The following is a 17,203-nucleotide window of genomic DNA, read 5'->3' as shown; positions in this document are numbered from 1 at the left end:
AATAAAATATTTTTCTTATTTTAGAAATATTTTTTTAAATAAGAGCACAATCACACCTTAATTTTTTTTTTTTTTTTACTAATTTACCAACAGGGCAAACATTTTTTTGAGTGTATACTGAAAATGCTGATAACTTGGCAGGACATGTTTACTTGCCTGCTTTCCCACTACACAACAGCAGCTGGCATTTCCCCCTGAGCGCTCAACTAGAATTTCTTCTCTCACTTGAACAGAAAAACAAAAACTTTATTTTATAAAATGCAAATTGTTTTGCAATTTGATTTCATTATGCAATGCCAGCCAGTATTATCAGCTGCTCGAGTTCGCCAGAACCTACAGCTCCCTTCCCCCCCCTTCTTAAATATTTTGTTGTTATCGCTGCTGCCTCTGTTGTTGCTGTTGTTGCTGCTGCTGCTGCTGCTGCTGCTGCTGCTGCTGTTTTGCATTGACAAGCAAACAAAACTCAACACCAACTGCAGGCACAACAACAATAAAAATGGCCACAAAAAAACAAAAAACTTTCGCCAAGGTGTTGTATTATTCCGTGTTATTGTTGCTGTTGTTGTAACAGGTGTGCCTGGAAAGCCAAAAACACTGCGCACAGTCGCTGTCAAAAGTTTATTGTTTAGCTCATGTTTTCTGTTGCCTTTTTTTTTTTTTAATTTATATATATTTCATTTTACAATAATTTGCATTGCATGTAAATTGCAAAAATTAACATTTCCACTGCGAGTCAGCTATTGATTTGGGTAACAGGTAAAAAGTTGTATCATATTTGCCAGCAGATAAATCAAAATATTTGCGGAAAACTTCTTTGGCACAATTTAATTGCCAGCTGGTGTTTTTTTATGCCAAATGTGAAATTAAAGCCACGACTCGATCAAATAAAAGTATGTTTACTTACTGATTGACTGAATGATAATTAAAAAAATATATATATTGAATTAATATAAAAGGCAATAAATTTTAAAAAATATAAATCACTATCAAATTCCTTCCGTGAAAAACATTCTTTTAAGGTTTTCTTTTTGAAGTATAAGAGATCAAATCATTGGCCGGGCAACACCGGGTAATACTTGCTAATCATATATATACATTTATATTCCATAGGCCATATGTATTATCTAAGGGACTCAAATTTCTGACCCACTTTTCATTCACTCGGCTCATTAGCCAGTGACCAACGTTAAATAAACTTGCGCTCAAAATGGGATAAAAGAAAAATAGAAAAAATAGATGAACCAAAAAAAATGCGCTAATTAATTAACGCCTGGTACGTAGTCTGGACGCCTTTCACTTTGTGGTAACTTCATTAGCAGGCTGCCGGCAGCCGGCAAAAATTTCAGCGTCAACTAACTTCAGCCCCCCGCCTGACCCGGCCGAGCGACACCCTTTCCATTAGCCGGGCATCTTTTCAGCGCGCTTAATTAACTGACGCCTGCCAGGTGCCAGATTATTTTTTAAGGTTATGTTAGCCATGCCATAGAAGAAGCACACAAAAAAAAAGAGCCACTGCAGAAAAGTGAAAGGATTGCAGCCAAGTTTAAAGCTGCCTTAAAAATGTGTCTAATTAGCGAGAAATGTTGGCAAAAGTGCAACACATAAATCTGACAGCATAAACTAATTGTAGGCCAGAGAGTGCAAAGTGAAGGAAAATCAGGAGAATTTTATTTAAAAACTGAACACGTAATTGAACGCCAGGAAGAACATCTACGCATATCGATATTTATCGATTTTTTTGGCGAGGAGAAAAACGTCCGATCATTTGTTATTTATTTACTTGTCTGAAAGTCGATAATAATTGATTTCAGGGGCAAATAAGAAAGTTATCAAAAATTTTATCTGCCCGTGGTGATCGATTTTAATCGATTTAAGGTGCAAGCAGGCAAGCTATCGATAATTTATTTGCTTAAACCTTTTAAAAGTGCCTAGCTTCTATTTAAAACATTTGCACAACTTCAATATATCCTAAATTTTTTTCATACAATTCTCAATGTGTATGTATTTCCATGGCAAAAGAAAATATATGTTTTATGGGCGGGGCAACCGCAGGGAAGCGCCTCTCGGACTACGTGTTGTAAAGCGCTCAAAAGCGTAAATAAATACGCCGCCCGCAAAGGTAGGCAACGCTTTTTGTTTGCTTTACCTGTGTATATGTTTATATAGGACTCATGGATGTGTCTATAAATGTGTGTGTATATGAGTGTCAATTTGTGTGTGTGTGTGTGTTAATTTGCCAACAAAGACACGTACAAACATGCAAACAGCATTCAAGAGATTTTGCTAGAACTGAAAGGCATTTCCCCAATGTGTGAATGTGTGTGTGTGTGTGTGTATGTGAGTGTGTGTGAGTGTGTGCGAATGAATGTGAGTGTTTTCATGTGCGTTTTGCACGTGCACGTGTGTGAGTGTTGTTTACCCAGCTATTGCTATTAATTTGTACAAGCTGCATAATAGCTCTGTCAATATTTAGTAAACATTTGCCAAAAAGTGCGACCCAAAAGTGTTGTAAACTGACGCCTAGTTGTGAAGGTCGCACGAGAGGGAGGGACAAATAGAATAGAGGGGCAAATATAATAGAGGGGCAAATAGAATAGAGGGACAAATAGAATAGAGGGGCAAATGTAGAGTCAAAAGCGAAAGTGAAGGAAATATGATGTTACATTGTTGAAACTGAAAAAAAAAACTGTGTTGGAAAACAATATAAAATATAGCAATAAATATTGACGAGCAGGCATTCATGTATGTAGTAAATGTTTAATCATATTAACAAGACTTCTTACCTTACACGGCAAGTGTGAAAAAAGTTGAATATATGAAAGATTAGCTTGGAGGAATATTTAACTGTGATAATATAAGGAGTTATATGAGCTGAGTTTCCTGGATAACTTGTTGCTTTGGGAGATAGATAAAGTATATTTCTTTTTTTTAATTCAGTTATATTTTTTACCAGCCATTATTAGAGGTAGTCCAACAGAGGAAGGAGCAAAGCCAACCTATTAATTTCCTTAAATAGAAAAAGTAGTGTTGCAAATGTCTTTAAAAATATCTTAAAATTATGTAACTTACTTTGTTTTCCATATTATCAAGAGCTGAATTGAATCCACTCATTTGCGAAATTGGTTTCGAGTATTCGAACTAGAGGCAACAGCACAGGCCTTATTCCTGGCCCATCTATAAGCTGTCCCAAAGCTGCAAACATCCTTTCAATGTCCTTGCTGGTGCATCAATCAGTGTTGTAAAAGACTCCATTGTGCGTTAACAAGTGGCACGTTGCCGGTTTGATCCGAAGGGCTGGCCACGTCAGGCCACGTCAGGCCACGGTATATCTATCTATACATATCTTTTGCGCCTGGACATCGCCTTTCTCTCATTTTCTGCCTTCCCCTCCCTCGCTCTCTCTCTCTCTCTCACTCTCTCTCGTTCTCTCTCTCTGGCTTTCTCTTTCGCTGCTGTCAGCTGGTGCGGCAAGTTGTACGTTGATGTTGCCATTCGGCGGAGTATGCCAATGACAACGTGTACGGGTCTACAAGACAATGGATTGAAGCGCTGCAGCAGGCAGGCAGGCAGATAGGCAGATAGGCAGGCACATACAAGTCATCTGGCCATGTTCAGGAAGTCAGCTAGGCGTTCCCGGCGACCCGCAAGTATCCGAGTCTCTGTCATAATGTCAGGCCAGCGACAAGTTGTTCCAGAAGGCGTCGCCTGCTCCCCGCTCTTAAAGCTAAGCCAAACTAAACTGGCGCACACAAATTCATGTTTGATATACACTCGAGGCACTCCCCATACGAATATATTTTTTCGTTTTTAAACAGCCTTTTGCTCTCCTGATGATAATACCCAGGTGTACGGCGCAGGGCCAAGGAGGGGGGCGAGGAGAAGACTCCAGTGTTACTTTTGGGCTTGTTGAGGCACAAAAGTGCACTCGTCTTTTGAAATCCAACAACTGATAGCAGACGCTGCATACAAAGCAGGTTGTAGACAACTACAACAAAATAACTATATGTTGGAATGTTTCTATTGCAATACGAATTCTCCATACTCTAGGAAAACTCTTGATAGATTTTTAGCTAGAGCTGACATATATTCGAGACGCTTTTGATTTTAATATTATATCGATAACATTTTCAATGATTTTTCATTGCTCGAGTGACACAAAAACTATAGATAGCGCTAACGTTTGTATCGATAATAATACAAAAAAATATATTTATTCTAATAATCAATTTTGAATCTGGCGTTTTCTGCCGGAATTTTAGAGGTAAGAATTTATCGACTGTGGCTATAATCGATTATATATTAGCTATCGATAGCGTGATATCGTACTATTGCATTTCATATGTAAAATTGCTCTTTATATAAATATTTCTTTATACATACCAGCTATCGATAACAATCGATAGTCGCTATCGATTTGTCGCTCTTTTACATATTGCACAAGTTCCCTTCCATAGTCCATAATGCCCATTGTGAGCGCATTGAAAGCAAGAAATTGTTTTGCTGTTGAGCATAAAAGAAGTAGAGAATAGAAAATGGAAAAGCGCGATAGGCAGCAAAGTTAACAACAGCTTTGTTCTGGGACAATTTCCCGGCACTCACTCACATAGAGCGAGCTCTTTAAAGGCCGTGCTTAAAAGTTTTCATTATTTACGCCCATTTATCATCATTTGGCAATTGAATTGATAATTTTTGCTGCGCAACGCGCTCATTAGTTGCTTTTCCCAGATGTAAACAAATTTTCTATACATTTTGCGGCATTATTTTCCAGAGCTGTGCTAATGCGTACAAAGTTGTGGCATATAAATAGAGGCAAAAGTTTCCGGGGCTGCAAACTATAGAAAACAGCGCACAAATTCACATATGTATATAAAGGGATTTTAAATTTGCGGCGCACAACAATAATACCCTAGGCTTTGTTTGCGAGAGCGCAAGGGATTTAAGCTGAAAACGATTTGGTATTCATTTATTATAATTATTGCTTATTATTCAGCTGAGACGCCAAAACAATTCTAATCAGACGTCTTAACAGCATTAATATAAATTATAAAATTCCCAGAAAATAACATATGTACAGTTCAGACATGTATAGAATTTTGCACTTTAAACTTAGATTGCTCAGCTACTCAGCTTATTTGATACTACAGAATATAAGAACAAGTTCCAAAATGGAGGATACAGGGTACAGGGTATCACTCTGAATCGAACTATAGTATTTCATCAAATTTATTGAGGACAGTTCAAGACTAGATTGGCTGATCCAGAATATATAAATTTGTTGGAATCAAAATACAAATACGAAAGAAGTATCCCGTTTATCCTTATGCAATGGGTACAAATGCTTTCAATACTAATTTCTTCTAATTTCTATTCTATTCTCAGGATGTTCTAAATGCAGATCTGGCATTTGTTTGATTACTCACACACATACATACATTTCCATTTGGCATAAAAATAATGAAAGATATGGCGAGGGAATCATTATGTGTAGGAGATCAAAAACTCACTGTGCACATTATCTACAAAAATGCTGCAGGAACGAGTATATAGTAAGTACCAAGAACTTTCTTAAATATATGTATATAAATATAAAAATAAAACACAAAATCAATGTGTGTGCCAAAGTGATCGAAGTAGTTGATGTACTCAAGCTGTGTCGTATTTCCCGGGATGGTGGCTCTATATTCGTATTTTGCGATGGGAAATACAACTACTAGAGGGATTTATCACAGATGGTTCCATACTGGCGCCCCATGTGGTGCTCACAGCTGCCCACGGCGTTGGCGACTGCCGGACTCAGGAATTGTTGGTGCGCGCCGGCGAATGGGTTATGCAGACGCTGCAGGAACCCTATGCTCATATGGACACCTATGTAAATGAGACGCTTTGCCATGAGCACTTTGATAGGGGCAATGGCAGATACAAAGTCGCGCTACTGATACTGAAATATCCCCCAACATTTACCCATCATATAATACCCATCAGTGTGCCCCAGGAGCGTGAACTCTTTCAACTGCAACGCTGCTTTCCCGCTAGGGCCAGACTAGCTCTGAGAACACCTAAAGAATAACAAACTGTTGCTAAAAGTAGATTTGGCCATTGTGAATCATGCGAAGTCAAATTGTGAGCTGCACGATTCTCTAATGTGCAGGATAGGGAGTCCAGCACTGTTAATGATGACGGATCTCCGCTCTTCTGCTCAAAGAGATATTTCATATTATTCTTTCTCTCTTTAATTATCAGTATTTTTAAAATACATATGTGTCATTTATGCATCCACAAGCAATCAAGTTTTGTTTAGCAAATTAATAATTTATGTTTTCTTTGAAATTCCCGAAGGGCAAAGCATGAGCACTTAAATAATTCCCGGAATTTTTAGCTTAATCTTGTGTTTTTATTTATATTTGTTTTCAGAATAATGAAGGCACAACAAAGCGATGAGATAAGCTTAACTGATAAATATTGCATGGAAATAAAAGCTTAAAGTTCGCCAAAAAAGTATTTAAACCGCTCAGCCCAGCTGCCCTGTTATGCTCTTTTATGCTAAGCACGAACAACATAGAAAGAAGCGAATTGATTGCAATCAAAAATTTGAGAGTAAATAGATGCAGCTCAGCTCTCTGCTTTTATGCATTGCACACACACACACACATACTCGATCGGATATTCGATTTTGTGTGACGCATTAACCAAACTGAGACAACAACAACAAAGAAAGCGAAATATTACTGCGGCTTGGAAGTATTTGAAGCAGAAGTTGGAACCTTATACTTAGTGGCATTTGCGGCAGCAACAATTAAAATGCAGGTAGAAAACATTAATAAACACATACATAAATAAGCATATTTGTAGGCTGCTACTAAACCATTTTTGCTTGAATCCTCCTCAATTAAATAGCAATTAAAAGGAGTGCAACTTTATAATTGCTATTTAATTGCGGCGACAGAAGCAAAGCTCTTTCAATATGGCACAAATAGCTGAGCTGAGCAGGCTTTGGCTTGCCTAGCCTAGTGGTGCTCTTCACTCTTATATTCTTTAAGTTTACGCTCTCTGCTTTCACACTCTCTTAATAAAATTATGCTGCTGTTGTTGTTGTTGGCGCGACATAAACTGAACAAATTTCGGCAATGAGCTAGCTGTGTGTTAGCTGAGCTTTAACGGACACCAGTCCATTGCAGGCTTGCCGTACTTTTATTTAGCCTACACTCAAACAACGCACATCAAGCGAGCGGCAGTCCACCTTCAGCTGAATTTGCGAACGCATGTGCTGTTAGCTGTAGTGCGTTATCGCTAGTTGTGAACTCGAACACAAGAAAGCGAGAGAGAAAGAGAGAGGATTAGACAGATAAAAACCGAAATGTGGAGAGTGTGGAGCTTAATATTTCTTTTGTTTTTGCAAACGAACGAAAATGCGGGTACACATACATACAAACACAAATACATATTAATTGCTTTTTATTTATAGCTACAAATATATAAATTTATTATCGTTTTAGCAGCTCAGCGGTCATCCTGTGGCCCTGAGAGTAGATGCATTTTCCGATCGTACTGCATTAAGGAAACCGTTAATATATACGCCAGGGCCCAAATCGATTTTCGAGCGAGCGTAGTTAATCCTTGTCCAAATAATCTTCAAGTATGCTGCAAGCTGGAGAATATTGTAAGTAAAAGTTGCAACTTTCTTTTTTTAGTATTTTTGTTGTTGTTATTTGCAAATAAAACCTGCCACAGCAAGTGCCAGCCCCAGCGCCAAATTCCAAATTTGCATGCGGCGTACACAATATCGAGGGTATGCCCATACCCATGCCAATGGCCAAGGGCAAGGATCAGGAAACGGATATTTCCGAATTTCCCTGGGTGGTAGCCATATTTGTAAATGCCAGCACAGAGCAAAAGTTTATTGGAGGCGGTTCGATTTTGGCACCAAATGTGGTCCTGACCGCCGCCCACATCGTCTACACTCGCCGCACTCAGGATCTGCTGGTACGAGCAGGCGAATGGGACATTCACTCTGAGATTGAGCCGCTCCAGCATAAGAATTGCTTGGTTCGGGAAACGATTTGCCACGAGCAGTTCAACGGGGCCACCGCGATATACGACATTGCGCTGCTGATCTTGGGAACACCTCTGGAGCTGACACATCACATAATGCCCATTTGCTTGCCTCGATCGCATGAGTTTCTCAACTTCCAACGCTGCTTCGTGGCGGGCTGGGGCCAGCCCAGCTTTGACCCAGATGACCCAAATATCCGCAATGTGCTGCGAAAGGTGGATCTGCCCATTGTTAACCGTACCGAGTGCCAGCAGAGGCTACGCTCGACGCGTCTGGGCAGACACTTTGAGCTGCACGAGACCTTCATCTGTGCCGGCGGGGAGAGGGACCTGGATGCGTGCACCGGAGATGGCGGCTCGCCGCTCTTCTGTCCCCTGCACGATCATCCCAATCATTACTTCCAACTGGGCATTGTGTCCTGGGGCTTGGGCTGTCACACGGAAGATGTGCCTGGCGTCTATGCGAATGTGCTTCAAATGCAAAAATGGGTACGCAATAGCCTCAAGGATCTTGACGTGAATCCCAACTACTTTACGCCCTCCTTTACAACTGAATACTACGCTAGGGAAATGCATTCGAAATGCACAACGAAGCTGTAAATTTGACATGCAGTCGAAAATTGGACTTATTTCCTTTTAAATTCTTTGATTTTCAGCAATATCCATCTGATATGAGTAGAACTTTCGAAAATTCAAAATAAAAGATTATTAATAATTCTATAAAATTAGAATCATCATATTCTGTTTGATTTTAACAGTATGAACATTTCTCTTTTACACTTCCAATATTAAATCTATTGATCATTCGATGTCAAGACAATTCTATAATAATTCTAATTTGTTAAAACTTGCTCTTATGTTATATTTAGTCCCAAAAGAATAATCAATTAGTTTTCTTCAGGCACTTTCTTGCATTATTTTACAAAATTGAAGTGCAATTTTTATTTCTATTTGTTATTGCAAATATCTTTATACATATTCGTTGCAACTTACAACAAATAGTCCACGTATAAAAAATTAGCTTCTCCCACACTCAAAAGGCTCCGATATTTCCTCTCACAATTCCAAACATTCAACTGGAAATCGCCAATACAAAGCCCTTATCACAGGCTTGTCCTGCATATATATAACATATATACACATATAAAATTGTATTTAAATTTTATTTACGTAAAATTTAAAAATATTGTATTGTATTTATTACAACAATTGCGTCAAGCACTTTCGATAAGCATCGGAAAAAGGGAAGAAAAAAAAAGAAGGCGAAACAAAAACAAATTGGCTACAAAATTTTTGACAGGCAATTTGCCTAGACATTCCGCCCCCGGAAAAGCGCACCAACCCCGTATATTGCTCTGGTCACATTTCAAATGAGCAATTTTCACATATTTAGATGGCAATATTCACATGAAGTAGACAGAGGGGGGGCCTGCAGAGGGACTGACAGCGGGGCAGAGGCAATCGCAACTATGTCATAAAAATAAATAGTTGGACACACACAAATACACACTCACACACACACCGCTCGGGCCCTGGCAGTTAGAGTCGAGACATAGTCATGGCAACGCCCCCTCCGCCCCCTCGTCGCCACGTCCCTGGCCCACATTGCGACACAAAACGGAAATGAAATGAATGCGCACGTATGTATTTCCTTTCAACAAACACAAGAGCAGACCAGCCCAAAGAGAAGTGAGAGAGAAAGAAGAGAGGCAGGGCGAGGGACAGAGAGAGCGAGAGAGAGCAACACCCGAAAATTCATAATGATGATGAGGGCCACTCGCCCGCTCCTCCCCGCACCACCCACTCCTTCTAGTCACTGCCTACAGCATGCGTACTTTTGCATACGGTGCGTATGTGGAATATTATAAGAGCTGTATATGGGTTTTGTGCCTTTTTGTTGGGAGTAATTTAACTCGCCTCGTCAAGAGTGTTTTTAGATGTGAAGTAGATGTGAATTTGTGAGAAATACCTTTTAAATTTATATAGATAGCCAGTGAGCATTCTAGACTTGCAGATACTCTGCTATTTTTCCATGCAGGTCATCTGCATTTGAATTATATTTGCTAATTATTGTCCGATTGTTGTGTATCTGTGTGAAATTTCAATTCAATTTATATAGACAGCCAGGGAGCATGCCATACTAACAGATACTCTGCTATATAGCCATGCAGAGAATCAGAAATTGAATTACATTTGGCAATTATTGTCTGCGAGCTGCATTTGGTGTTGGTAGAAGAGATTTCTGGGTAATCCCTAGTAATGAACTTTCGACTAGAGCCTCTTGTTTAATTATATATGCTTATGCATGTTTTATTAAATTTATTAACAAGAGTTTTCCTGAAAAGAATCTCTATATATAAAACTGTTTGTCCTGACTGACTGACTGACTGACTGACTGACTGACTGACTGACTGATTGGTGATCAACGCACAGCCCAAACCGTAAGAGCTAGGAAGCTGAAATTTTCACTGTAGCTACCTTATGTGATGTAGGTGCACGTTAAGACGGGGTTTCGGGAAAATTCCACCCGCAAGTGTGGAAAAATCGCGAAAAACGTTTGTATGTAACTTTTTTGTTTACCATCCGATCGGGCTCAAACTTATTTTCAAAGATCTTTGTTCAAATTCATTTGAGGGGTGTTTCACACTTTTAGGAAAATGCATCCCTCCTTGGTGCAAATGGAGGTCAAAAATTTGGTGGGTGACGTTTCGCGCTCAAATTCATTTCTAGAGATCTATAAGAAAAATCATTTGATACGTGTTTCACACTTTTCGCAGAATTCAAACTTCTTCGGGGGGAATGCGATTTAAAGATTTTTTGGGCGAAGTTTTAAGTCGTGTCCGATTTGCTTCAAACTTATTTTCAAAGCTCTACATAAGAACTTAATAAATACGTATTTCAGCGATTTGGGAAATTCCACTCGCAACAGTGGTAAATTGGCGGAAAACGTTTATATGAAAGTTATTTGTTTACCGTCCGATCGGCCCCAAACTTATTTTAAAAGATGTTTGTTCAAATTCATTTGAAGGGGTGTTTCACACTTTACGAAAAATCCGTTCCTCCTTGGTGGAAATGGAGGTCAAAGATTTGGTGGGTGACGTTTCGCGCTCAAATTCGTTTCCAAAGATCTATAAGAAAAATCATTTGAGACGTGTTTTACACTTTTCGCAGAATTCAAACTTCTTCGGGGGGAATGCGATTTAAAGATTTTTTGGGCGAAGTTTTAAGTTGTGTCCGATTTGCTTCAAACTTATTTTCAAAGCTCTACATAAGAACTTAATAAATACGTATTTCAGCGATTTGGGAAATTCCACTCGCAACAGTGGTAAATTGGCGGAAAACGTTTGTATGAAAGTTATTTGTTTACCGTCCGATCAGTTTCAAAATCATTTCAAATTTGTTTGGGAACATTGATTTTATAACATACGTGCCACGGGCAAGGCCGGGTTATACCCGCTAGTTATTAATAAACGAATAGCACATAACTATCGGAGCAGATTTTCAAACTCAATAATTACATATATTTTTGATCAATATCTTTTGTTGGGTTATAATTCAAAAGATTTATTTATAAAACTTGTCAACTTGTCGAATTAGATAGAATCGGTTAATAAATGGAGAAATTAATTAGTTAGGGGCTCGATTTGTTTTGTCCTCTCGACCTCGACCTAAGCAAGAAACTACTTGTATATAGAAAAGTTCCAATAGCAACAATCAACTAAAAATTGAGTCTAGGTATGAATGCATCGCTGTCAAGTATGGAAATAAGCTGCATATTTTCTATCAACTGAAACTTTTGCAGCCCGCAACAAATTCATTCTTATTCCATTATTATTTTTGTACTTTTTTATAATGTGGTATTAATAAAAAGGGGAATTTAAGGAATGCTGCGCTTAACCCCATGAAAAAAAGTTATCCGTGAAAAAAAAACTCACAGCCATATAATTTTATATATTCGTATTCTCATAAAATTAGAGAAAATACTTGCCCGGCAGACAGAAATTAATAGACATTCCCTGGCGAAAACTGGCAAGTTTTCAGCGCATCATCAAAAATCGCAGACAGAAAAAAAAAAAAAAAATTGAAATAAAAAATAAAAATCATAAAACAAACTTTAGATATTTGCAGACCAATTAAAAGTGCAACAAAGTTAAGCAACAAAATAAAACAAGCTGAATGGAAAAAAACACAGTTTGATTAAAACAGGAAAACCAGTTGCAAAAGAAAACTTTATGGCAAGTGGAAAGCCAGGCAGAGGGGAAAATAATACCGTTAGCTGCAACATTAAACGGCAACGCGCGACCGTCAACTGCAACTTAGACAATTAATAATGGTCAGAGAAAAATTAATGGAAATGTTTGCCACGCCGTTAAGTATAGATATTTATATATATATACATGATATATACAATATAAATGGACAGGTCACGTCAAAGTTCCAGAGCAGTCACGCCCTCAGCCAGTCTGTTTTTTCTCTTAATCCCTGGCAAACAATGCAGCCACTGCGAGCTTAGAGACAAAAAGAGAGAGAGAAGGGGAGAGAGAGAAGAGTAGCAGCTGAAGCTGAAGCTGGAGCAAGAGCTGGTGCAGCCTTGTCAGCAGCATAGCTGGATAACTGTCGAATGAATTGATATTGTTTACTTTTAATTAAAAACAATTTGCTTCGCTGGCTTTCTTGGCCAAAGCGACTGAACAACTTGCCAGCCACCGAATACCCATTGATGATGATGCTGCCTGCCTCCAGCGCGTCCATGATGATGATAATGATGCTGATGCTGATGTTGATGTTTGGTGCTGATGATGACGAGTCGCAACTGAACCAGCGCCAGCGCCAGCTCTCAGCTTGACTCACAGTTGCCCAAGTGTGTGCTCTAGGGCTATTCTCTAGACTAACCTCTCACTGGACTAACCTCTTATTGGACACAAAAAATAACCCATCACTGCATTTTGTCCTGTGCTGTGTCCTGTCTACTGTCTCCTGTCGCCTGTCCTAAGCTTTGTGTTTGCTGCTGCTCTTGTTCTGCCTCTGCTGATGCAGTTCATCGATGTGAAGTCGTCGTTTTGGGTAATGAAAATCAAACTGTCCATGAACTAGCCGAGTTAACATTATACTGCAGGTTGTGCTCCTTGTTCTTATTGTTGTTGTTGTTTTTCCTGCTGCTCGCATTACGTGCAAGTCGTTGGGGCTCGTTCAGGCCAAACAATAAATTAAATAAATCTTATCTGGGCATAAGTTGAGCACAAGCTTAAGTAAAATTCTTGTAAGTTGCTGTAGGTTATTTTTCAAAATTGATTAAATTTCGAAGGATTTTCGTTGCATTTATTAACGAATTTAGTTCAAGAAAAATAAGCTGAAAATTGATAAACAAAAAATAAAGCGAAATCAAATATTTTCAGCTAAAACTATACATTTCTGAAATTTAAATTTAATTGAATAAATCGATAAAATTACAATGATAACATATCGATTTAAATTAAAGAAGCTGAGCAAAATTACATTTTAGCTTCAATATATCCCAAAGGAGTTCAAGAGTCCCATTAAAATTGTATAAATTATTATGTTTAGTTTTAAAAATAAGTTTACTTCAGTCTTTGAGGTGATTTAGTTTAATGTGCGGCAGATATGCAGCACTGCGATTTAAACCAAAAGATTAAATACTAGCGACAGGAAAAAAACGAGTACAAACTGCAAATATTTCAAATGAAAAATATCGATCAAGAAATTGTGATCGAATCGTTTCGATAAACTTCGATTGAAATGTTAATGTCAGAGCAAAGTTCATAGTTTAATTTAGACCTTGATTTCCCAGTATTATTCGTCCCATTTGCGTCTCTTTAATTTTCGATAAGTTCTTTTTATAGCTATCGATACTTTTTAAAAATATCGCTTCAACTGCAAGCACTATCGCTAAAAATATCGATAGTTGTGCAGCGCTGACATTGAGGCCCAATCAAACAACTTGTTTACTTGTCTGCTGAAACAGTTAGTAATTTATAAGCCCAGTTCAATTTTGATTAAATCTTAACAATGCTTCAGTTGTTCAATAACAGAGTTCAGCATGAAGCGCACACGCACATATATACACACACACATACACACGCACGCGTACAAAGACTTTAAGCCGCTTAAAGTAATACGGCAGACCCGGCACACAAAAGAAAAATCGGTTGGCAGCGACAGGATCTCGGGGTAAAGGACACTCAAAATGAACGAAAACGGAAGAAACTAACTGGCATTAGCGACTCCCCAAGTCCGTCTGGCCATAACTTTCGATAAGTTATTCGGGGAAAGCCGCAGCCAGACAAAAGACAATAAAAACAACTAGTTGGACTGAAGGCATGTGTGTCCAACTACGAGATACCCTGTAGCCAGCACCTCTCTTCATTTTATTATTTTTGTGCCTATTCAATTGTCAGGCACTCAAAACTAGCCTTGACTCCCTCTATCACATGTAGAGGGGCATACAATTCGAGTTTATTATTTATTATTGCCTATTAAAGTGTACTCCCTTAGAGATTTGAAATGCCCGGCTTGCTCAATAGTTACAGGGTGTAGTAAGAAATATTTCTGCGAAATTTTTACACTGTGCACAAGCAGTACTTACCGAAGGCTTAAGATCCTGCACCTGGAGAGCGGTTTATGTTTGTCGTGTGCAGCCAAATCCGCTTTGGCCAATTATTATTGGCTGCCGCAATTAAATTGCCGGCTTTGTGTCCATTCTGGCCGAATCGCCGAGGCGATGTGAAGTCAACTCGAGTCGAGACACCATTCCAGATATGCGCGCATTTAATTAATTTCGAAATGAATGCCAAACTTTCACGCGCCTTATCTTGGCCAAAAGCTAAAACTTTAAAGGGTTCCCGCAAGTCAAAGGGCGAGGCGGGCCGGGGGCTTACCTTGAGCCTAAAAACTTTGCCGTACAAAGTTAAGGTGCATAAATTTGAGAACACGCTTTTTTCTCACAACTAAACACCCGAATGGATGACACTGTAAAGTTCTGTGTGTGAGGGCCATTCAAATGCTTTAGCGAGTTGGCCACGGGTGGACTTTAATTAAATATCCCGAAAATGCGCCAAAAATATGTGCGACAAATGCGCAAGGCACAGACAGGTAAAGGGAAGCGAACGGATAAAATAACAGAAATTTTAATTGAATAATATTAGAAAGAAGACAAAAAATGGCTAAAACTCTATGGGAATTAAGGGCAAATCTTTAAATACAGGTAGATGGGAATACCAACATTTTTCAAATTTAATTTAAAGCTATAATTAGAAAAACAAAACGATGTCAAGGGATTAAATATTCAAATTTAAATAAGATAATATTGGGAACATCAAAGACATAAAGGAAAAATATTAGTAACTCTTTGGGAATTACAAGAGAATTTTTAAATATACATAGATGCGAATTTAGGTCTAAACAAAATCGAAAACGATCAAGCAATTTAATATTGACATTTAAATAAGATAATATTGGGAGCAAGAAATATATAGAGGAAAAGAGCTTGAACTCTTTGGGAATTATAATATAATTTTTAAATATGCATACATTTTATCGGAATATCCATCTTTTAGCGCCTCTCGAACATTACAAAATCCACAAACCAAACTATATTTTATTAAATAAATTTTCGCGTAAAGAAATCCCTTGCCAAAACAAATTGCAAACTCAACAAATCCAATTCATGCATTTTGCATTTGGGTTATTGGCAGCGGGTTGATTCATTTTGATTGATTGGCAGGGATTCGAGGGGAGTACATCGAATAGTTATAGTTATACGACTATATAATGAAGTGCGGCCGGTGAATAAACTCTGCATGCAATTTGCAGAAAATCAAACACACACACACACCCTGGCAAGAGTGTGTGTAAATAGTTTGCACAGATTTTGGCAACAAAATAAATTGGAATAATTATGCTGGAAACGGTTGAGTCGAGCAGTTGCCACACTTGCCACATGCTGCCCTGCGGCACGGCGGCAGCGACTATCGAAAACAGCACAAATAAATACAATGTAATTATTGAGGTATAGAATGAACTGTTCCACACACGCACACACACGCACACACGCACACACACGCACACACGCACACACACACGCACTCGCACGCACAGCATATTGAAAATCTATTTGCAATGCCGTGAATCACAAAATACGCGACCTATGCAAATATCAAACGGTTCCAGCTTCAAGCTACAATCCACAACGAAAACTATAATCACATTGGGGGTATATTGACTACGTGCTGCAGTTTGTAACACACAAACGAATTTACAGACAGAATGTTATTATATAAAGCATTTATAGACTGATCAATGTAATTATATATAGCTGATGACTATTGCATGTGTTGTATATGACGCTTGAATATTTTTCTCTCTCTTTAATAGCACAGCAAAAATATCGTATGTAGTCTTCAAAAGTGACCTTAATTATGTCCAGAGAAGAATTATGCTGGCAATATATCAAATATCAAACAGTTACGGATAATTAGGAGAATTCTGGTATTGTACATGTAATTCGAAAAGAGAAAGTAGAAAACTCCTTGTACATTATGAACTTATATAATTGATAATATTATTTCAGGTCTATGAAAAGTGCTCTTATTTGGATATATCATGTATTTATGAAAACCAAGAGATGCTCCGGCACGAAGACCAGGTATGTAGAAATAAGTTAATAATTAAATATGTAAATAATTAAAATTATTTAGCAGCATAAAAGAGAGTAAAGACTTTGGCTTTTGAGGGTCGCTAAGACGGCGCCATACTCTGTACACAGTATGGAATTTAGGCTGAAGGAGCGACCTCTGGATTGTGAGGTAAGTGACTTTAAAACTGTAATTAGAGGCAGTTACTGTCTAACTGTAACGGCTTCTATTTGGGTTTCTTGCGAACTTTATTATGCAAAATCTATTTTGTAATATAATATTTCATATAGAAGTATAGAATTTAGCCGAAAAAATGTGGTCGCTAAAGCTCTAAGTCCTTGGAAGATATCTGTCCCACTGGGTCAAGTCCAAAGGTATTAATAGGTATTCGATGCAGGCATCTCGTGTATGCCTGTATATATCTCTGCCTGTATATACATGTAAAGTTTGAAAATCTAATTTCAACTTATGGTATAATTTTGTGAAAGAGCTTTTGTAGCATC

At 38.3% G+C, this 17,203-nt stretch overlaps 1 protein-coding gene and 1 long non-coding RNA gene across 10 annotated transcripts in view; both read left to right on the top strand.

Moving 5' to 3' along the window:
* LOC135439306 (uncharacterized) overlaps positions 1-5,403 on the top strand; it is a 45,950-nt gene extending 40,547 nt beyond the window's left edge. For all 3 annotated transcript variants that reach the window (XR_010438032.1, XR_010438031.1, XR_010438030.1), the window contains exon 3: positions 5,380-5,403. This is a non-coding gene — a long non-coding RNA (uncharacterized LOC135439306). The remainder of the gene's footprint in view (positions 1-5,379) is intronic.
* Positions 5,404-5,421: 18 nt separating this feature from the next.
* Positions 5,422-16,706, top strand: LOC135439304 (phenoloxidase-activating factor 2-like). 7 transcript variants are annotated; one of them, XM_064698010.1, is made up of 3 exons: positions 5,460-5,546; positions 7,497-7,657; positions 7,729-8,723. In XM_064698010.1, the coding sequence occupies exons 1-3, from the start codon at positions 5,525-5,527 to the stop codon at positions 8,647-8,649; spliced, it is 1,104 nt and encodes a 367-aa protein (XP_064554080.1). In that variant the 5' UTR covers positions 5,460-5,524; the 3' UTR covers positions 8,650-8,723. The 7 variants fall into 7 exon arrangements, 5 of the variants coding, with proteins under 5 accessions (XP_064554080.1, XP_064554082.1, XP_064554081.1 ...); XR_010438028.1 differs by lacking the exons at positions 5,460-5,546; positions 7,729-8,723 and adding exons at positions 6,660-6,804; positions 16,441-16,706 and having other exon boundaries at positions 7,494-7,657; XM_064698012.1 differs by lacking the exon at positions 5,460-5,546 and adding an exon at positions 6,660-6,804.
* Positions 16,707-17,203: the final 497 nt, after the last annotated feature.

The sequence above is a fragment of the Drosophila montana genome, unplaced genomic scaffold, assembly GCF_035044405.1.
Source record: "Drosophila montana isolate Dmon_TW-CO22-7 unplaced genomic scaffold, ASM3504440v1 contig_402_1, whole genome shotgun sequence".
Classification (NCBI taxonomy): Eukaryota; Metazoa; Arthropoda; class Insecta; order Diptera; family Drosophilidae; genus Drosophila; species Drosophila montana.
Note: the sequence above shows the minus strand (reverse complement) of the source record. Positions and strands in the feature narration are given on the sequence as shown.

Coding starts and splice junctions, on each gene's coding strand:
- LOC135439304 (XM_064698008.1), top strand. CDS start 7,355: ATGTGGAGAGTGTGGAGCTTAATATTTCTTTTGTTTTTGCAAACGAAC. Junction 7,413..7,493: donor GCAAACGAACGAAAATGCGG/GTACACATACAT, acceptor TTATCGTTTTAG/CAGCTCAGCGGTCATCCTGT. Junction 7,658..7,728: donor GCTGCAAGCTGGAGAATATT/GTAAGTAAAAGT, acceptor AACCTGCCACAG/CAAGTGCCAGCCCCAGCGCC.